The following is a 21859-nucleotide window of genomic DNA, read 5'->3' as shown; positions in this document are numbered from 1 at the left end:
GACTGGTTTGGACATGATCTCTGGAGCTAGTAGGGGAAATGCTGCAATTGTATTCCAGGGTGCAGAGTGAGAATCCCAGGAATATTGAGCCATTAAAATTAATGTGCTTAAAGAATCCACAGGAGGTTGGTTTTTTTAAAAATATATTTTATTGATTTTTTACAGAGAGGAAGGGAGAGAGATAGAGAGCTAGAAACGTCAATGAGAGAGAAACATCAACCAGCTGCCTCTTGCACACCCCCTACTGGGGATGTGCCCGCAACCAGTGTACATGCCCTTGACCGGAATCGAAAATGGGACCTTTCAGTCCGCAGACCTACGCTCTACCACTGAGCCAAACTGGTTTCGGCCACAGGAGGTTTTTTGATGATGAATGTTGTATCATGAAAGTTTGAGGACTTTTTTTCTTCCTTTTCCCTCTTCTAATTTGTTATGAGTCATATAAAGGAACAAACTCTAAACTTTCAGCTATTAAAACAAAACACAAAACATAGAATTGCCTATAATCCCAATGTACATCTATAAACCCAGTTAATTATGCTTATAGATATAACCTTCCATTTCCCTTTCTATTCTACTTATTTTTATGCTTTATTTTTCCCTATATAAAGACATATACACAACTAGAGTACATGAATCCGTGCATGGGTGGGGTCCCTTAGTCTGGCCAGTGATCAGGGCCATCTCGCCAGGGGGAGGAACTGCAGGAGGTTGGCCAGCCGCAGGAGGTTGGCTTTGGGAGTTGCACTGACCACCAGGGGGCAGCTCCTGTGTTGAGTGTCTGCCCCTGGTGGTCAGTGTGTGTCATAACCACCAGTCAACCAGTTGTTTGGCCATTCAGTCGCTTATACTAGAGGCCCGATGCACAAAGATTCATGCAAGAATAGGCCTTCCTTCCCCTGGCTGCCAGCACCAACTTTCCTCCGGCACCCAGGACCTGGGCTGCTTCACTCTGGCTGCTGCCAGGCACCCAGGACCTGGGTTGCTTCACTATAGCTGCCACTGCCACCCACTGGGAAGGTGCTCTGAGCTGCGCCATGGCCGCTTAAAGTACATCTCCACCACGGGTGTGTGTCTGCTGGGGCTGGGGGCAGCACACAGTCCCTTCCCATCTACACATGCAGCTCCTCCTGAGCTGGTTGTGACCGTTACAGCATCATAGCCTAATTTGCATATTACCCTCCCTCTCTGTCTCTGTCTGTCTGTCTCTCTCTCTCTTTCTATACACACACACACACACACACACACACACACACACACATATATATATATATATATATATATATATATATATATATATATATTATAAGAAATATATTTAAAATAAGTGAGTAAAGGTACATTTAAATGTACTCCAAGCACTTCCTTTCAACCCTAAATTCTATACATTTCTTGCTCCATAGACAATTCCCAAGGGTCTATATGTATATATATAGATTGTCTCTGTGTGTGTTTAGATGCATGTGTTTATGTGTGTGTGCAGGGGGGAGGGGGGGTGCATGTCAAAGTCATCAAAGATTTCTATATAACTAAAATCCAGTGATCAATTCTTAATCTTCATCATACCTAACCTGTCAATAGCATTTGACACAGCTTACCTTCTTCAAATCCTTTGCTCACCTGGATCCCAAGATCCCATATTCTCTGGATTTTTTCCTTTTACAACATTAGTCTTTCTTTTTATCATTTCCTTTGCTGGTTCCTCCTTCCTAAAGTTCAGTCTTTGGACTGCTATTGGACCTACTCTCTTGGGAATGTTTTCCCATTCCATGACTCTAAATACTATCTACCTGTTGAGAACTCCCAAACGTATCTGTCCCATAATTCTCATGTGAACTTCAGGCTCATAGATATCTCTACCTCCATCTCCACTTGGAAGTCTAATAGGCATCTCAGAGGTGTCCAAAGGAGAATTCCAAATCCTAGCAAACCATTTCCTACTACAAAATAAATAAATAAATAAAAATAAAAAATAAAAAATGTCTTGCCAACCCTTTAACAGTAACTCCAAATTTCCCATTGCTCAGGTCAAATTGTTGGTGTATACCTGGGTCCTCTTTTTCTTTCACATTTCACATCCAGTCCAGCTAGTCTTCAAAATATAGTATCCAGAATCCAACCACTTCTTATTACATTCTCTACACTACCACACTCGTTTGAATCCCTATAAATTTCTAAAAGAGTCTCTCTGCTTTCACCTTTGTCCTCTCCAAGACTGAATGTTTCTTCTAAAACTAAAGTCAGATCATACCACTCTCCTCAAAACACTCCAATGGTTTCCCACATTACCCTAGACCAAAAGCCGAAGTCCTTACCATGGCCTAATAATAATCTGTGTGCCTTACTTCCTTAAGTTTAAAAATATATAGGAGGCAGCATATTGGTGGTTAAGAGCATGTGCTCAGGGTTAGATTGCCTGTCTTCAAAATCTGGCTCTAATTGTTAGCTGTGTGAAATTGGTTAAATTACTTAACTTCTTGTTGGTTAAATTCCTTCATTTGTTAAATGAAATTATCATACCTATCTCATAGAGTTTGGTGAATATTAATGAATTAATATTTATAACATCCTTACAATAATGCTGGCATATAGTAAATATAAAAGTTTTTTTTTAATGCCAAAATAGGCATTTTGTGCTATTAGCACAAGATCTCATGATAAATTCTGCACATAAAAATGTCTCCAATGGTTCCATCTATAAGAATTTCTAGATACCCCAAACATGCCTCAAAAAGATGAAAAATGTTTTGGTTAATCAAATTTAAAATGAACCATCATTTGTTTATTCTGAGTTCAAAGCTAGAATGGATTACATATCAAGATTTGCATTTTTAAATATTTTGTATTTTTTAAGCATCCTGACACTGAGCTACTTTATCATTCACTTCCTAACCTAACAATATTTTCATTCATAAAATAGGTGTGACTCCCCCCAATCCCCCGCCAACTTATCGTATAGCTTGCTTTATAAGATATACTTTACTTTTCTGCCCTTATTATTGTGGTAAAATAAACAAAACCATATGGTGTATTCCTACATATACCTATGATAGGCACAGAAGGGAGAATAAGTCATGTGGACTTTACAGGAGAGAATCATAAAATTAATTGACTTTGTATTGGAAAAACTACCTTAGACTCAATTCTATTCATGGCTTTAATCAATATTTAAATCTCTCCAGAGAGGGCTATCAGCCAGAGCCAGATTATTATAAGCTCACTTCTTACATCCATTTAACAGTTTTATTTGTACTTGAGTATAACTGAAGATAAAAAATATTCCCAATCAGCATCCCCCCGCCCCCAAACACACACACACATACAAACAAGGCAGCACAATGCATACCCACACGCCTTACAGACTGCTTTATGATCCACAGAGACAGGGCCGATTTTACTCACAAGTAAATTTCTATGGATTATTTGAAGTGGAAAGACCAATTTGAAAAGAGGTAAAATATACATTTGAATACAAGGTAAGTTACAGTATTTATTCAGAAAAACAAAAGGGATTTGTGGAAGATTTGTTGAGGGGGTTATAATGTATCTAAGGAAATATAAATTAGAAAAAATGCTTGATAGGTGAATTTAACTTTTAGAATATGTTGTGTGAAGATTTGTTAATTCTGGAAAATTCTTCCAGTTGAAAATGAAATTTTTGATGTAAACGGGTCCTTTTGCTTTTAAAGTTCCATTCATGTTGCATGGTGAGGTGGGATAGTGATCAACTTCCAGGTAATAATAAACTTCAAATACCTGCCAATAGCAAGATGTCTCAGCCCCAAACAACCATGCATTTGAGAATCCCTTTGAGGGTGTGAGAGGAGAAACAATACTAGTGTACCTACACATTACAAATAAGAGACATTTAATTAGCACTTGCTCAGTTAAATCAATGTTGTCATTTCACAGTATTTATTTTTTAATCTTCATTCAAGGATATTTTTCCATTGATATTTAGAGTGAGTGGGAGGGAGAGGGAGAGATAGAGAGAAATACTGATGTGAGAGAGACACCAATGTGAAAGAGATACCTCAGAATAGAACCCAGGACCTTTCAGTCCACAGTCCAACTGACGCTCTATCCATTGAGCCACACCAGCAAGGGCTCATTTCATAGTATTAGGTCAATAAAGGATGTACAAGTGAATAGTGCCCTTCTAAAATGCCATTGTAATTCTTGTCCAATGACATTTCCCTTACTTTTTTTTTATTTTTTATTTAAAGAAAGTTGGCCCTGAAGCACCATCCAGACAAAAATCCAGATGACCCAGCTGCTGCTGACAAGTTTAAGGAAATCAACAATGCCCACACAATACTTACTGACATGTCCAAGAGAATCATATATGACAAGTACGGATCGCTGGGACTCTATGTGGCCGAGCAATTTGGAGATGAAAATGTTAATACCTACTTTATGCTTTCAAGTTGGTGGGCAAAGGTGAATCATATTTTTTTTTCCCTTCAAAACCAATTTCCTGTTATATCATGATATTATCCACGCTTTTAGACTCGATTTCAAAGAAAGCCTAACCTTATATATTATTAAACTCTTGTAAATAAAAGGAGATATAGCTTTGATGGAAAATTGTTATTTGAGGATTGTTTTTGCTTTAGCTCATCAAATGATTATAATATACAGCACAACTTAAAATAATTCCAGACCTTAATTATATTTGCATTTGAAGCTTCAAGTTAATTCTGACTGCCTTCTCTTCCTCCATAGTGACTAATTAAGAACTAACTCATTGCTCAAAACGGAAAATAATTTATTAGTGTGACAACTGTCTAATAAATTATTATTAACAAATTTAGCTATGTACTTTACTATTTATAGCACAGAATACATCAGCAAACACAATACTTGGGAGAGTGTGTGGTAATGATGTCATGGGCTCACGTGGAGCCTGCGGTGAGGTAGTGAAGGAAATGAGGGGAAAGGGGATAATTAAGTAGTGGAGGAGAGGGAGTTGGAGAGACAGAGAGAGGGAGAGAGAGAAAAAAGATATCTGGTCAAGAAAAGGCAACACTTTTAAGGACTTACTGCAATCAGAACTGATTTTTTATAGTAATTTTGTGCAGTTTCCTAGTAATCCCTACTATATGTATGTTTGGTGATGGTTTTATATTTGTTTATGAGTTTTAGTATCTTCTGATAAAAATGTATTTGCATATGAACATATTTATAGCCCACCAGCATATTATTGGACAATTCACATACATGTGAGCAGCTCACACATTTTATGAAATCATATGAACTTATACTTATGAGTTGTAATTAATAATTGATACAGCTGCTGATTTTCAAAAAGGCATGCTCTGTAGTATTCTGATGGCAACTTTCTTTCACTAAAATAAATATTGCTAAATTGAAGAGTTTTATGTATGCAGGAAGAGAATGTTTTTGTAAATAAGCAGGGAGAGAGTCTGCAACGTAAAGCCTCATTTGCCTCCTGCAGTCGAATACTTCCTTTTCTTGGGGATAAGTAGGATTCCCCACCAAAATCCCCTTTCTCTATTGTTGAGGACTTGGGAGGGAGACAAGTTCTTGCCAAGCAGATCTGGAACTTGGAATGAGAGTGTACTTACTGACAATGTCATTTCTGATGATAGATTAAACGTTCCTATAACAACATGGGCTTTTTGTGGGCTTGCCTGGGGACTTAGCCTCCAGACATGACACTTCTCCCATAGGAAGGTCCATCAGGAGTTCTAGATTATTTGCACACTATCACTTGATTGCATATGGGAGCCCACATGCATAAAAATGAGAATAGGTTTCTTTGCTCAGGAAATTGACAAAATTGATCAAAATTCATAGACAAGCAGATGTCTAATAGTATAAGAGGTATATAAAGTAATTCCTCATGTGGTTTTTTAAAAATAGGGCTACAAAAAATTCTACCTTCCCCTTCTGCTTGTGCCAAAGCCTAATTGCACAGTGCCCATGAAAGTGGCCTGGCACACAGAGATCATGTATTAAGTATGCACTGTACAAATAAATCTGTACTATTAAAATATGCATTTTAAAAATATTGGACACCCACTTGCACCTAGTACTGTGCTAAGCACTGAAAATGATAAGACAAGACAGACAATCTAGTTGAAACAACTAAACAACAAAACAGTATATGAATTACAGAAAATTTTCAGAGAAGAGAAAATTCTGGGAATTGCATAGTAAACGTTTTTAAAAGGATGAGAGGAGGAGCTTGTTGGGGCAATGACTCAAGAGTACTGCACAGGAGGGTCTTAGAGGCAGCTGCCGAGGAGGAGGGTGTTGCAGGTTTGTCTTTTCAGAATATATTTTTATTGATTTTCACAGAGGAAGGGAGAAAGAAAAAGAGATAGAAACACCAATGATAAGAGAGAATCATTGATCAGCTGCCTCCTGCTTGCCCCACTCTGGGGACCAAACCCGCAACCCAGGCTGCCCTGACTGGGAATTGAACTGTGACCTCCTGATTCATAGGTAGCCATTCAACCAAGGCGCCACACCGGCTGGGCTGCTGTTTTATTTTTAGAGTAATTTACCTAAGTCTATGAAAATGTAGACTATTCAGAGCAAAAAGATGCTAGGTGTGAGGGTGTAACTAAAGCTCCCTCACTCTAAGCCACCCCAACAACTGAGGCCAGAGTCAGCTAGATGGAGTGCTGGGCTAGGAAGCCGGGATGGGGCAGGTCAGGTTCCTCAACCTAAAAGGTTCCACCTTAAGTCACTGAAGAATTGTAGACACACGCAGTGATCTTTATCCCCTCTGTTCCTTTTATTAGATAAAATCTGCATTCTGATTTAAAGATGTATAAACCACTTAAGCACCACGGTAGAAGTTTGTATAGAGTACAAAGGAGGGGAGGGGATCAGGAAACATGTCAAGGAGAGGATCTTTGAGATGACTCTGAAATATGGAGTGGTAATTCTAACATGGCTAGGTGGGTACATCTAGGCAGACGAATCCACATGGAGAGCAAAGCTATGGCAGATATGGCAGGAACAGGGCATGCAGGAGAAGGGTTGGCAAAGGCCAGATGACCATAGTAAAGAGCTCTGGCCTTACTGGAGAGAGAGCAGAGTAGCTAGCTGCATGATTTCAAGAGAATATATATATATATATATTTCAGGAAGCTTCAGCAGCAACACATAGGGTGGATTAGGAGGCATGGAAGTCAGTTATAAGGTTACTGAAACATCCAGAACAGAGATAACAGGACCCGTTCTCAAGCCCTACCAGCCAGTATAGAGACAGGGGAGAGTGTAAGATATAAGGAGAAGAGAAAGTCTGCAGAGACTAAGAGGAATGTGGGTGAGGAAGGGGGAGCTGTCAATAGCTCCTCTGGTGAGAATGATTCTGTCTCCTCGGTTAGATCATGAGACCCATAGATCTTTTTTGCTTGTTGGTTGGTTGGGTTTGTTTTGTTTGGTTTACTCTTAATAATGATCACCATAACTTAAGATTAAAAAAGAAAATGTCATGCATCATTACTTTGGCTACAAGCCATTTCCTCTGGGTTTTAACTTACTAGGTAAAACTCTATGTGGAATTTTGTTTCCAAGGAAACTAAAAAAAAAAAAAAAAAAATTGCATGCAATAGGGATGAGAGTGCAGGGTGAACCGCAGTGTCTTGAGGTCTCTGTAGGTACATAAGTGCACACTTAATTTCTGGAGTTATCACATACCCTACTACCCCTCACCCCTGTCTTGCTTTTCCTGTTTCTCCTAGGCCCTGTTTGTCATTATTGGCCTCTTGACCGGCTGCTATTTTTGCTGCTGTCTATGCTGTTGCTGCAACTGCTGCTGTGGACGCTGCCGGCCCAAATCATCGGAGCCAGAAGAGGACTTCTATGTGTCCCCAGAGGATCTTGAGGAGCAGATCAAGACTGACATGGAAAAAGGTAGAGTACGATGAGAGCAGAGGTAGTGGGTGTCCCTTCATAAGCCTGGCCAAACATCAGGTCCCATGGTGATGGTTATCACTAAAGTGAGAGATATCCATCAACCAAGTTGGGGGAACCCCACAGACGGTCAGCTTCTTTTGCAGAGGATGAAAGAATAGTTACTTTTAGCAGCAACAGAGAAAAACAGAGCCTGACACCATTAGAAAGAAATATGCTGATCTAGTCCAATATGCAAAGCTAGTATAATTCATGGTCTCATTACAAGAGCGTGAGCTCTGGGTTCAGGGAGGATTGGGAGTGCCCAGGGATAGGAGAACCAAGGTAGAAGTTTCTCCCGGGATAAGCATTTCAGCCTCTTACTTTAGGATCTTTATTCAAATAGAAGGAAATGGACATCAAAAGTCAGCAACCTGTCACTTTTCTTCTTTTTGATTATTTGATAATGAGTTTTGGGTAGATTTGGGGGAGCATGGTCTTTTTCCCTCGAAATGTAGCTTCCTTCCAAACCTACACTTTAAAGCTTGCCCTAAACCAGCATTAAGAATATTGTCCTATGTCAATAGGGCTATTTCCTTTGTTAAATCACCCCCACATGTCCACACACACACACACACACACACACACACAGGCCCTGGTGCACAAGATTTGTGCACTGGGGGTGGGGGGTCCTTCAGCCCAACCTGCTCCCTCTTACATACTGGGAGCCCTCAGGGGATATCCTACTGATGGCTTAGGCCCGCACTCCACAGGGAGGGAGGCACCAGCCCCATCCCGCTGCTGCAGCCACTGCCAGTCACCACAGCCACCAAGGTGTTTTCATCAACACGGACTCCAGTCCCTTCACCAAGAAAAAATGATAACTTTCTGTAGGCATTTTCAAGATGTGTCTTTCATAGGATATGCATCTTTCTTTATTTTTATTTTTTTTATCCTCACCTGAGGATATGTTTCCATTGACTTTTAGATAATGTGGAAGAGAAAAGGAAAGACAGAAAGAAACATCAAAGTGAGAGGAACACTTTGATAGGTTGCCTCCTGCATGAGCCCTGATCTGGGCTCCGGCCAGGGAGGAGCTTGCAACCTAGGAACATGCCCTTGATCAGAATCGAACCCAGACCCTGCTGACGACATGCTGAGGCATTATTTTTGGGGTCAAACTGGCTAGGGGAGGATATGACATTTCTTAGCCCTCCAGCAGCAGATATTCATTTTTTCCTCCAGAAGTGCGGTGGGAAAATCCTAGATCACCTTTTTGGATTCTTATTACCCAAGTTACTAAGAATAATACCAGTGGCAGGAAGCTTAGCCATTGTGCAGTCAGAAAAGGTGTTTCCTCTATAGTTCACACCAATCGAGGGCTGGGCCTGCCCAGACCGAAAGCCTCTGGCCAAAGCTTCAGGCCTGGGCAGGACCTCTCCAGCTCCCTCTGATCACCGGCTCAGCCCCTGCCCAGGCCTGCCCAGGCCAAAAGCCTCTTGGGCAAGAGCAGACCCCCAGCTCCCTGCAATCAATCGTAGGGAGTCTGCTCCTGCCCAGGCTGAAAGCAGAACCCCAGCTCCCTGCCCGGGTGATCGATCGCAGGGGGTCTGCTCATGCACCAGGCCTTACCACACAGTGACCTGGGTGCCAGGATGTTCCTGGAATGCGGGCCCTATGCGCCTATCTATGCATATTAACCACCATTATTTTTTGGGTTAATTTGCATAGTCACTCTGATTGGCTATAGGCGTAGTGAAGGTACGGTCAATTTACATGTTTATCTATTATGAGAAAAGATACCCATGAGATATTACTTGAGTTCACTTTGCCCAGAAATGATAACGAAAAAATGTAGCAAATGATAAAATCTCACAGAATTTACAACACCAGGAATATTTCACATTCTCTGAAAAAATGACTTTGTTTAAACAAGCTGAGTCAAGCCTGACATTGTCCTTTATCTTGTAGCCATAATTCTACTGTCATTTTCTCCTGTAGAATGCATCATTATTCTGAATTATGGACTATCACTAAATCACAAAGAACCCTAGACAGCCAGATAAGAGAATTACTTGGTAATTCAGACAGTGGCCTAGTGTTGTCAGAGCTGTTGAAATTAGGAATGGTGCTCTGTGGACTGCACTATACTCTGATTCTTTGCATCCCAATGAAACAAATTCCATGACATCAAGCAGCAGACTGCTTAAAGGCTTGCATGCATCTTTTATTCCCAATCAAATGTGTTGCTGAGTAGTATCCAGTTATTACCCATTCTGACTCCAGCTTCAAGGAAGGAGTCTTCAATCATGTGAATCATGCTTAGTCTCACACCATTTTAGGAATGGGGGGTCAGAGAGGATGGAAGGGACTTTCCTGTAACTTGTGACCCCTTCTTATGGGGTCCAGCAAATGGGGGTTGCTATTACAATTTTTTTATTACTGCCCCTAGAGCCAAAGTGTGGGCCCAAGATGAAATGTGATCACAAGTTTCCTTTGCCTTACTTGGGATATAAAAGAATAAGTCTTTTAATGGAGGCATAAATATGAAAAAGCACAAGCAAGCAGTATTACTCATACATGGACTAAAAAGAGATATAAATATGCAAACTCCTCTTCAGAAAAGGGCCAGTGAATGGCCTTGGCATAACTTGTCTAAGAATGATGAGCCCAGTGTATTAATGGGCTCTTTGAGGCAGGTAAAATGTTGAAAGATCATGTCAGAGGTCTCTGGTCCCATTGTTCATCGGATCTCCCATAATATCCATCAATCCTGTCCAGTACTCACTCACTGACAGAGGATAGGAAGGGGAGCACTGTCATCATCATCTACTGTAAAGAGCAACCTTAACTTGTCTTTTATACTGTGGAACCCAAAACTAGTGAATTGATATCACAAATCCAGTGTTCACACTTCTCTGAAAAGCCTCAAAGTTTTTCCTCTTTTAATTTTTAAAATTCTGACTGGGGATGGGGATGGAATCTGCAACCCAAGTATACATGCCCTTGACCAGGAATTAAACCTACGAATCCTTGGTGTGTGAGCTGGTGCTCTAACCATTGATCACACCAGCCAAGGCAAAGTTTTTCTTCTTTTAAATTAGATCAAAGTTCCACCAGGTCATTTCAGCGGACATTTTTTTGCAGATCTCTTTTCTGGAACAGAAATTCATCCTTGGTGCCAAATTCCAGCCAGGTTTCCTTCCTGCAGGGTGACTGGTGATAAATCTATGTGTCTCACTGTTCTCAGTTCTGATGCCCCCCAGAGCTAGCAATTCCATTACAGAGGTCAGATTCTAGACTAAGTAAATTATGACCCCATTTTACTCTATTACTAAGTATCACATGATCTCACTTATAAGCGGAATATTATGGAGAAAATAAACTGATGAATAAAATAGACTACCCTCCCAAAGAAGACTTAATCAAGAGGAAAAAGTTTTGTTCCATTCCTATGTATTTAAAAGCTCCAATGCAGAATTAATTCAGGTTTTGTATGGCTTGAAACTTATACAATTTGGGGGACAGTCCTCTTTACAAAAAAGAACACAAAATTACAAATGCAAAATTAAATCAGAAAGTAAATATTTATTTAGAATGAGAAAAAGAAATCCCAACAAAGTACAAAGCTTAAAAACTGCCAAATAACATAAATATCACCAAATCCAGAAAAACAGCAGTTTATTTTTTTAAATAAATTTTTATTGTTCATATTTTTACAAATGTTCCTCCCCCCCCCCCCCGCCACCATTGCTCTCCTCCACCAGGTTCCCATCCCACCCTCTGCCCTTTCCCCACCCCCCATTGTCCTCATCCATAGGTGCACAGTTTATGTTCAGTCTCTTCCCACATCCCCCTCTCCCCTTTTCCCCAAGAATCGTCAGTTCACTCCCCTTCCATACCTCTGATTCTATTATATTCAACAGTTAATATTGTTCATCAGATTTTTTTTTTAATTTCCTTGGTTTTTAGATTCACTTGTTGATAGTTACGTATTTGTTGTTCATAATTTTTATCTTTATTTACTTTCTCTTCCGAAAGAACCCCCTTCAGCAATTCATATAATTCTGGTTTGGTGGTGATGAATTCCTTTAGCTTTTTTTTATTAGTGAAGCTCTTTATCTGGCCTTCGATTCTGAGTGATAGCTTTGCTGGGTAGATTATCTTTGGCTGTAGGTTCTTGCTATTCATCACCTTGAATATTTCTTGCCATTCCCGTCTGGCCTGCAAGGTTTCTGTTGAGAAATCAGCTGACAATCATATAGGTGCTCCTTTATAGGTAACTACCTGCTTTGCTCTTGCTGCTTTTAATATTCTCTCTTTGTCTTTTGCTCTTGGAATTTTAATTATGATTTGTCTTGGTGTGGTCCTCTTTGGATTCCTTTTGTTTGGAGTTTTGTGCGCTTCCTGGACTTGTAAGTCTAATTCTTTCACCAGGTGGGGGAAGTTTTCTGTGACTATTTCTTTCAGTATGTTTTCGATATCTTGCTCTCTCTCATCTTCTTGGACCCCCATAATTCTGATGTTGGTTCGCTTGAAGTTGTCCCGGAGGTTTCTTACATTCTCTTCAATTTTCTGGATTCTCTTGTCTTCTTGCTTCTGCGGAGGAGTGTCTTCTGGCTCTTCATGTTCTAAATCTTTGACTTTATTCTTGCGATCTTCCATTCTGTTTTTAGGACTCTGTATAATATTTTTTATTTCAGACAATGTATTCTTTATTTCTTGTTGATCCCTTACCATTTCTCGTTGATTCCTTATTAATTCTAGTTGATCCCTTTTCATATCCTCATAGGTCTTATTGACCTTTTCTAGGAAATTCTTGAAAAACCTTATAAGCGTAGATTTGAACTCTATATCCAGTCGCTTTTTGTCCTCCATTTCTTTCTTTTGTGATCTATTTCGTTGTTGCATTTTCGCAGCTTCCCTGATGGGGCGGAGTTTTAGGGTGGAGCCTACAGGCTTGGCTTCTGTCAGCCACGCCCTATGCGGCTCCTGAGTCTCAGGGTCCTTCAGTACTCTCTGCAAGCACCTCTGAGAGAAAGGTGCCCTCGATTTTCACCTGCTACCAAACAGTCTAGGCTCTCCCCCAATGAGCCAGATATTGGGGTTCAGTTCAGTTGGAAGTGGAGTTGGAGGTGGCATTCAGAGCAGTCTGGAGCCCCTGTCTCCTTCCTGCCAGGGCAATCCCGCGGCACAGCCAACCGTCCCTTCTCTGCGCACAATGTGCGCACCTCTGGGACCTCCTTTCGCCGCTCCCCTGGGGTTCTGCCTTACAGCCCAGCTCCCTCTGTTTGAGCCTGGGTCCCCGGGGTCTGGCCTAGAACTGGGGTTCAGAGCAGTCGGAACTGGGGCCCTGCACAGTCGCGGCTTTTATCTCCTTCCCACTAGGGAATGCCAGGCAGGCACTCAGCCACCCCGCCCTTTCTCTCCGGCTCTGTCCTCTCCGCGTGCGCGCTGTGTGTCTCCGTACCTTAGGCTTTTACAGCTCCTCCGCGCTTCCTTCTGGTTTTCTCCTTGCTTCTCGTTGTAGAATTTCCAGTCAGTCGACTTTCCTGTAGTTCTGGGTAATGTCCATTTTATATTTTAGTTGTATTTTATTGAAATTGTTGTGTGTGGCTGTGGCTAGGTGTTTACCTGTGCAGCCCTCTTGGATTCTTCCTGAGTTCTCTCTCAAACAGCGGTAGTTTAACTGCCTGATACATCCCTATAATACCTTTACCCTATGTTTTCTGAGTGCATATTCTTTGCTGGCCTTTTCATTTAACAATACTTTTATAATATCATTTTCTGTAAGAAGAATAGAAAAATAATTCTTTCTTCTAGCATGTTTAATTTGTTTTTATGATTGTAGATGAGAAAAGTTACAGTTTTGCAACTCATTATTGCTAATGGCTAAATGTTTAGGGATTGTTGTCAAATCTGTGAAAATTAGTTGATTTCATATATAACATAAAATTTGGAAACATTTTTCCACACACCATTTTATGACTGCACATTTCAAACCTTGTTTTCTCTCCATCTCCCAAAACTGCCAGGGTCAGGTCCACTGACATATTCATATTGTGTGACACCTCCTTTGATGTGAATCTTCATGCCCCCTCAACAAGTGAATTGTCATAATGAATTACAAATTATCCCTAAAGCCATCCCTATGCCAGTATGGCTACCAATAATTATACACAGAGTTGCTGCAAACCACAAAATCTTATCTCACTAAACCCAAAGGAAACTTATCCCCAACTATATTTCCCCTTAACTGAATCTCCAAAATGTCCATAGCCCCTCTGTTGCCACTCGTCAAGAAGAAAAGCATGATGGAGGAAAAGTGGAAAGAGACAGTGTTTTGTTAAGATTAAAATATTTTACTTTTGCAAATCTACAAAAAATGTGAACATATCTCTAGGGTCCCTGAAGCTTAACTTTCATTAACTGCAGTAAATCCACCACCACTGCTCCTCAGTCTAACATTTCATTATGAGAATTCATGCCTTATTTGAAGTGAAGTACATTAGTTAGTCTCAGACTTTTATTCCACTAATTCAAAGACTTAATGTAGTTTACTGGTATAATTAGTGCAATTTAAGGCTTGTGAGGATGAAAATGAAGATTTCATGTGAAGACTATACTTTCTGGACCCTGATCCTATTAATGGGTTATGGTCTCTTCCATTCTGCAAAAGAAGGCCCACTTAAAGTTGTTTAAGAAAGGGCACTTGAAAGTAGCTACTAGTCACTTGGATATCAAGTTACTCATGACAAATGATAAGCAGCATACATCAAGATTTGAGTTCGTTAGAAGGCACATGTAAGACATTGGAGCTTTTTCATATTTTATTCTATTTATTCTGAAATAGAATAAAATATAGCAAACATATTCTCACTTAGAGGATTTTTTATTATCCTATGTTTAATCTAATCACAAAATCCTAAGATTTTAGAGTTGAAAGGGGTCCAAGGTATCTACCTTCATCTCCCCATAATTTTTCTAACAGACTGAGGCCCACCCTCATTTGAAAGCTATCAATAATAGGGATGTTTGGGACCTTGTATGAAAAGTAAGACATACTCATAAAAATTCAACCACCACAGGCGGGTACAGAGTCAAAGAAAGGCAAGCCTTTGGCAACCTCCTGACACCAGCTCATCAAGGATTACAACTTAAAATAAATTTTTTTTGTGTAACTATTTAGAGGGTTTTGTTCCTTTTATAAAAATGTAATAGCTATATATTGTTTCCCCCCCCCCTGCTGCTTTGCAGAGAAAAAATGTTGATGAGAAATTTATTAATGTTTTTCATGGATTTTGCTTTTGATGTCATATCTAAGAACTCTTAGCCTAAGCCTATGTCGTGAAGATTTTCTTCATTATTTTCTTAAAGTTTTATGTTTAACATTTAGGTCTATACCCATTTTTGAGTTGACTTTTGTATAAGGTGTGAGGTTTAGGTGTAGACTCCCCCCCCCCCCGCCCCCATATAAAGGGAGTAGGAAGGGAAGTAAGGATCATTGAAAAAGAAGAAGAATTTAATATCTTCCTTGGTGCCCTTTTTCTGGTCTATAAAGTGTGGTGAATGCTGAACAGCAAATGTAGTAAATGTCTCAGCACCAAAACTCAACACTAATAAATTTCCTTGCAGATTTAGAGGTGTGGTGATTTACAGAGCACATAACCATTTTCAGTACTGGCTTTATGTAGGGAGCTTCCTATTAGACTCTTTAAGCAAACTCTGGGTTTTGGCCTCTCTCCCAATGAGAGCCTTATATTATGCTATTGTGCACTGCACAATTCTAGAAGGCATTTTTCATATTATATATATTATAGTCTATATAGTATGTAGTGGGCCTATCTTCATTCTCATAAGATGGTAAAAACTAAACCAAGTTCAGCAATTGCCTCAAACTGAAAGTTGGGTTCAGTGCTTTGGTTTTATATTTCTAAAGAAGTATATTTCTATAGAAGAGTAAGGACAGTGTCTCCTTCCTTCTGAAGTCCTTTAAATGATAACCATCCTCAATATCTTACAAATTGAATTGATTTACCAATCATCATTTCAACAAAAATATCTACCACTTGCCCCATTAAAGAAAACATAGCATGATAAGAGGGTATTTATTGTTTTGCTTTGTTTATTTTTAGATTTGGACTTTCCAGTTGTTCTTCAGCCTACAAATGCAAATGAGAAAACACAGCTAATCAAAGAAGGATCTCGAAGTTATCTCACAGACTCTTAATACTGAGCCCATTGAAGGTCTGCAGTACCTCCTCTTGGTTCACCCATGCCTCCAGGTGGCCATGGGGAGAGGACAAGGGGCATGAAATGCTGTGAAGTTTTCCACATTTGTATTTTATTTTTAGGTTAGGGAAAGACAACTTTCCCTACATAACTTTCCAGTATGCAAACTTACTCTTTGAGTAGAACTTCTACTGAAACATTCCATTTCAACGAATAAAGACTTGAAGAGTTGTTTTATGCTCCTTGCATGAGGTAAAACAGTGGCACTGGACAGGCTGTATGAGCCTGCCCTTGATGTGAGCCAGACCTCACTCCTTACAGACTAAAAAATTATTCTGAATCAAAGGCCACTTTTCATCTATCTAGCTAAATGCAAGATTCATATTTGCCATATATATCAGCAAAATATATAGGAGAATATAGGAGGAATTTTTCATGTGTGGAAAATATTCAATATGGCTACCGAAACATTTAAAGAGGCAGAAAAATTTATTAGGTAAAAAAGACAAACCATATTATTTTAAAGTATATTTTTGAAAGATTTAAAATTTTAACTTGTTGAAAACTGACAAAATCAGAAAAAAAACAGGTTTTGTGTGTACTTTTAGACTGGCATAAAAACAAAAACAAAACTCCAACCTGGTTAAATGTTATAAATGATCCAGAAAATCATTATGAGCTCAAGCCAGTCCCAAACAATGTGTTGATTATTTTTATGTAAAAAATTATTTCTGTATAACTGGCCTAGATTAGCTACACTAAAGAAAAACAACAACACAAGAGGTAAAGGGTGGAATTCTAAATTCTATAGCCTAAATTTAAAGGCACATCACTTATCCCATTTTGGTGGGATTAATTACATTGATGAGAAAATGTTTATCTCTGTGCATGTTAAACATTTAAACTTAGAGGTCATCTTTACATTTACTTATTTGATCCAGATATTCATTATGTGCTATTTCTGAACAGTATAGCAGCAAAAGTGTTTGCTTTTCAAGGTCTTCCTTAGATCTTTCTATGACATTGCATTTTCAAGATTTTGTGTTGTGTTTTTATATGATATTATAAAATGTCTTTCCCCCCCCCCCCCCAGTTTCTTATTTCCCTACCACCAAATAACAGTTAATTAAGGTTAAATATACATTGTGAGAATTGGTGTGATGCCTCTTACAGTTCTGATGTCATTAAAACTCTGCTCTAACCCTTGAGTTACTGGATTTTTTTTTTTATTGACAGAATCAAGTAGAAAGGGCCTTGGTTTGAAAGTTAAGAAACTTTCTAGTCTCAGTTCTAATTAATTATCCCTTTGATCAAGTGAGATGAGAATAATATAGCTAATCTCCCTATCACTCTGTTTTCATATCTGCTGTCATCTTTAGTAAGACCAGATGAAAGAGTTGAGGTTAAAGAACTCTAACAAGTCAAGTGTTTAACAAATATAAGGTGATCTTGCATAAATTTGTATATGTTGGTACTCATAGAAAAATGTGATGTGAATTTCTTCTGTATATAAACTCTCACTCAACAAGACCTATGAACATACTCAATACTAACAGCCCAAATGACAAGCTCAGAACTCTGAGGTAAATAGCTCTACCTGTGGATAATTTGAACCACTACATTTCTTTCCTGAAGACTGCAAAGGTCAGGCCTATCCTATATAATTAAAGGCTAATATGCAAGTCGACCAAACGGTGGAATGACCAGTTGCTATGACATGCACTGACCACCAGGGAGCAGGTGCTCAATGCAGGAGCTACCCCTGGTGGTCAGTGTGCTCCCACAGGGGTAGCACTGCTCAGCCCGTGGCAGTGGTGGGAGCCTTTCCCGCCTCCTCAGCAAATCTCAGGATATCCGACTGATGGCTTAGGCCTGCTAGAGGGTGCAGGCCGGACTGAGGGATCTCACTGAGTGCATGTATTTTATGCACTGGGCCTCTAGTTTTATAATGACAACCTACACATAAATCTCAGCTTCTCTTTCTCTCCCAAACCTCATTTTTCTCTCTTACATGGAGTTTTTTACTTCCATTCCCAGCTTGCTCAAGGAGCTGGTACAAGAATGGTTAAGATGAGAACAGGACATGAATCAGAATCAGAATCAAATAGTGAAATTAAATTCCTAAAGGGGTCCTGACCAATATTTCTCACAAAGGCTAGTTTCTAGTTACAAGGATGGATGGCAAATGCAAGCACATGAACACCTATAAATGAGGAAATGAATTACATAGAATGTCCCTTGGCTACAGACACAAATATCATCAACTCTTAATCTGAGGAGGGGCCACTTAAACATCTTTTGGAAGTCAAGGGGCAGCAGCTGCCATCTAGAATCACCAGCAGTTATTCTGAATTCGCAAACATCTTAGCAGAGAAACATCAAGGAAAGAAGGGATATGCTGACCATGATACTCAGCAATTTTTGCATGGCCCTGGTTCATGCAGGGTCAAATGAACCACCCACTTTAGTGGCTCACTGTTTAATCCTGATCTCTAGGATACCTGCGTAGGGGATTTCATATAAAGTTTTATAGTTCATCCATTTATTTTTGCTGTCTTACATTAGAACTTAATAAAAATATGCATTTTTCTTCACCAAAATATGCATTTCTTAATTCTTTGAGAATAAATGGCATTCTATTTCTACATTTCAAATGACATGCAGGCCAAAACACATTTGATATGGCCTAGCCTGAATATACATGATCATCTCACCTACAGAGAATTCCAATGAAGGCTACATGATCTCTGTGGCAGGCACAATAATGGCCTCCCAAAATGTGCATGTCCTAATTTCCAGAACCTGTGAATATATCACCTTTCATAGTAAAAAGAACCTTGCAAATGTGATTATTAAGAACCTTGAGATGGGGTGATTATCCTGGGTTATAAAACTGGGTTCAATCTAATCCCATGGGTCCTTAAAAATGGAGAGAGAACCTTTCCTGGCTATGGAGAGGGAGAGATGCGACTACAGAGGAAGGGTCAGAAAAATGCACTGGAAGGAAGATCAGAGAATGGTCAGAGATATGATTTCAAGGGGGAAGAGGTTATGGGGCCATGAGCTAAGGTATACAGGCAGCTCTAAAAGCTGAAAAGATCAAGGAAATGGATTCTCCTCTAGAGCCTCCAGAAAGAAACACAACCCTGTTACCACCTTGATTTTAGCCCAGTGACCCTGTGTCAAACTTCTGACCTTCAGAAGTTTAATAATGAATCAGTGATCCCCAGTTGTTTCTTCATTGTCTCCTTGTCGCTTCTCTTCCCCATTTCTCAGTACTCCATCCCCTTTCCTGTCCCCCTCCCTCTCCCATTTCTACCTTTCTTCCACTTGACCTTCATTTCTCTTTTTTTATCTCCTAATCTCTCTGCTCACCACTGTCAACTCTCCACCTTAACTTCTACTGGTCTTCTATTTATTTATTTTTTAATAATTCTTTATTGTTGAAACTTATATATATCCCCCTCCAGCCTGCCCCCACCCTCTGCCCCAGGCCCTCACCACTCCATTGTCTGTGTCTATGGACCATACATATGCTGAGTGGCCAGATTATTATGATCTCTAAACACATAATAATCTGCCCCCCCCTTCTCTCTCTCTCTCTCTCTCTCTCTCTCTCTCTCTCTCTCTCTCTCTCTCTCTCTCTCTCTCTCTTTCTCTTTCTCTCTCAGGGGATATGGATGGTTGGCCGGCCTGCCTGCTGATTGAACTCCTGGTAGAGGGGACAATTTGCATATTAGCCTTTTATTATATAGGATATACACTGAGTGGCCAGATTATTATGAGTTCAGAGATCAGTATATGCATACAAGGTCCTTGGTTGATTACCTTCCACTCACCTATCCTCCCTCACCTTCCCTCTGAGATTTCACACTCTGTTCCATGCTTCCATGTCTCTGGATCCACTCCATTCATCAGTTTATTCTGTTACTTAGATTCCACGTATAAGTGAGATCATGTGATACTTGTCTTTCTCTGACTAATTTCACTGTGCATGATACTCTCTAGATCTCTCCATGCTAACTAAAAGGCATTTACTGGTCTCTTAGATAAACTGAACTATTATAAATATTCCACAACTGGTGAGGGAGGAGAGATTGGAAATAGTCTGGGTAATAGAATATTCTTAAAAAAACATCTTTTTCCCCTTCAAACACAAATAATCACCATGCTACCGTGTTTCCCCAAAAATAAGACATCCTCCGAAAATAAGACCTAGCGCAACTTTGGGAGAAATAAATTAATATAAGACACTGTCTTATTTTCGGGGAAACAGGGTAATAAGCAAAGGGGGAACAAAATTACTTTTCAAACAATTCTCTGAGTGTATTGACCAATAGAAATAATTTATAATGACCACATTCATTATTAAAATGTATTGAAATATATTAAAATTTTTAAAATGTATTGAAAGGTAATTTATTGAAACATTATTTTTGTTTTATCCGTAGTGCTTTAGCAGAGTGAAAGGAATAAGCATTCTACTACCGAGTTTCGTCTTTAAAAGTCACTCTCTTATTTCCACAGCATCAGAGGTTTAAAAAAAAAAAAAAAAAAAGTAGCCAGACACCTGGAAAATAATACGCAGGCCTTGTGTGGGAGCCTGGGCTATTTAGAAGGTCTATTAGAAATGTGTGCACCGAAATCTGAGGGAGAGAAACACCCTCATCACGAATGGCCTCTAGATTAAAGATGGGCTTGGGAGTTTTGGGGTGTGTGTGTGTATTTCTAGAGTAGCCCACACTTGTGTCCCTACAGGAGAGAGCTGCTATGATGAGCTAACACTTGGATATGGCTGGTTGACAAAATTTAGCCATGGCTTTGCAGCTATAATGAAAGATTCCTGTGCCAACATCTGGCTCCTCCAGGGAACCACACAGGGTTGGAAACTAAGACCTCAGGGAAAAAACACCACCACCAGATTGAGGCAAGATTGGGGGCTTAAAACTCACTTGAAGGATAGAGACATACCCCCTGCTGATCCCTTACAACCAAAGGATGGGGAGGGACTCTCAAAACCTGGCTGAGGTATATTTCCGCAGCTCCGAGAATGGTATTTAACTGCAGCTCTGAGTCAGAGTTAGATTGATTCAGAAATGTAATGTACTTAGAGCATGGAGACTTCCCTGGACTTTTTCTGAAATGTCTCCATAGGCTTTCCTGGACCACCCTGCTTAGAATTATAACACCCACCTCAACCCATTCTTCTCTATTTTTTTCTCCTTAGTACCTTCCACCAACATATTTTTTGTCTTGATTATTGTCTGTCTCCCACACCACAAGGGCAAATAGTTTTTTGTCTGTTTTTATGTCCTGCTGAATCCTCAGTACTTAAAACAGTGCCCGATATAGGATAGACCATCAGGGACATTTTGTAAAATGAATATGTTAACCTGTGTTAGAAACACAAATGCTGCCGGAATCCTTAGTTTTTAAGGGAGGCTTAGAATTAAATTAATGAGAAAATTAGATATGTTAGCTTGGCACCCAATCAAAGCTCTGATCCAATTACAGAGTTGTGTTTTTTTTTTTTTTTTTTTTAAAGTTCAGCATCCTGCCCTCCCTTCTCACTGATAGAAAGAAAAATGTCTATTTCCAGGGTACCAGTTCTTCAAGCAGAGAAACCTCCTCCTGCTCTCCAAAAGCCCCCCTTTCCAATCTGCAGCCCTCCTATGCACCTAAATCTTAATTAATCTCCACATTGTTCCTGAGCAGTTCTAGACTATGAAGCACAAAAAAATTAGATTATACATAT

General features: G+C 39.7%; 1 protein-coding gene across 1 annotated transcript in view; it reads left to right on the top strand.

The window, feature by feature from the left end:
* The window catches only part of DNAJC5B (DnaJ heat shock protein family (Hsp40) member C5 beta), a gene marked incomplete at its 3' end in the record, with an annotated part of 33534 nt that extends 17432 nt beyond the window's left edge, over positions 1 to 16102 (top strand). The window contains exons 2-4 of the mRNA XM_084864406.1: positions 4227 to 4440; positions 7722 to 7893; positions 16008 to 16102. Of these exons, the coding sequence (XP_084720532.1) occupies positions 4227 to 4440; positions 7722 to 7893; positions 16008 to 16102 (481 nt within the window). The remainder of the gene's footprint in view (positions 1 to 4226; positions 4441 to 7721; positions 7894 to 16007) is intronic.
* Positions 16103 to 21859: the final 5757 nt, after the last annotated feature.

This window comes from Pipistrellus hanaki (genome assembly GCF_964339955.1).
Source record: "Pipistrellus hanaki genome assembly, chromosome: 17".
Classification (NCBI taxonomy): domain Eukaryota; kingdom Metazoa; phylum Chordata; class Mammalia; order Chiroptera; family Vespertilionidae; genus Pipistrellus; species Pipistrellus hanaki.
This window is presented reverse-complemented; position numbering and strand designations above follow the sequence as displayed.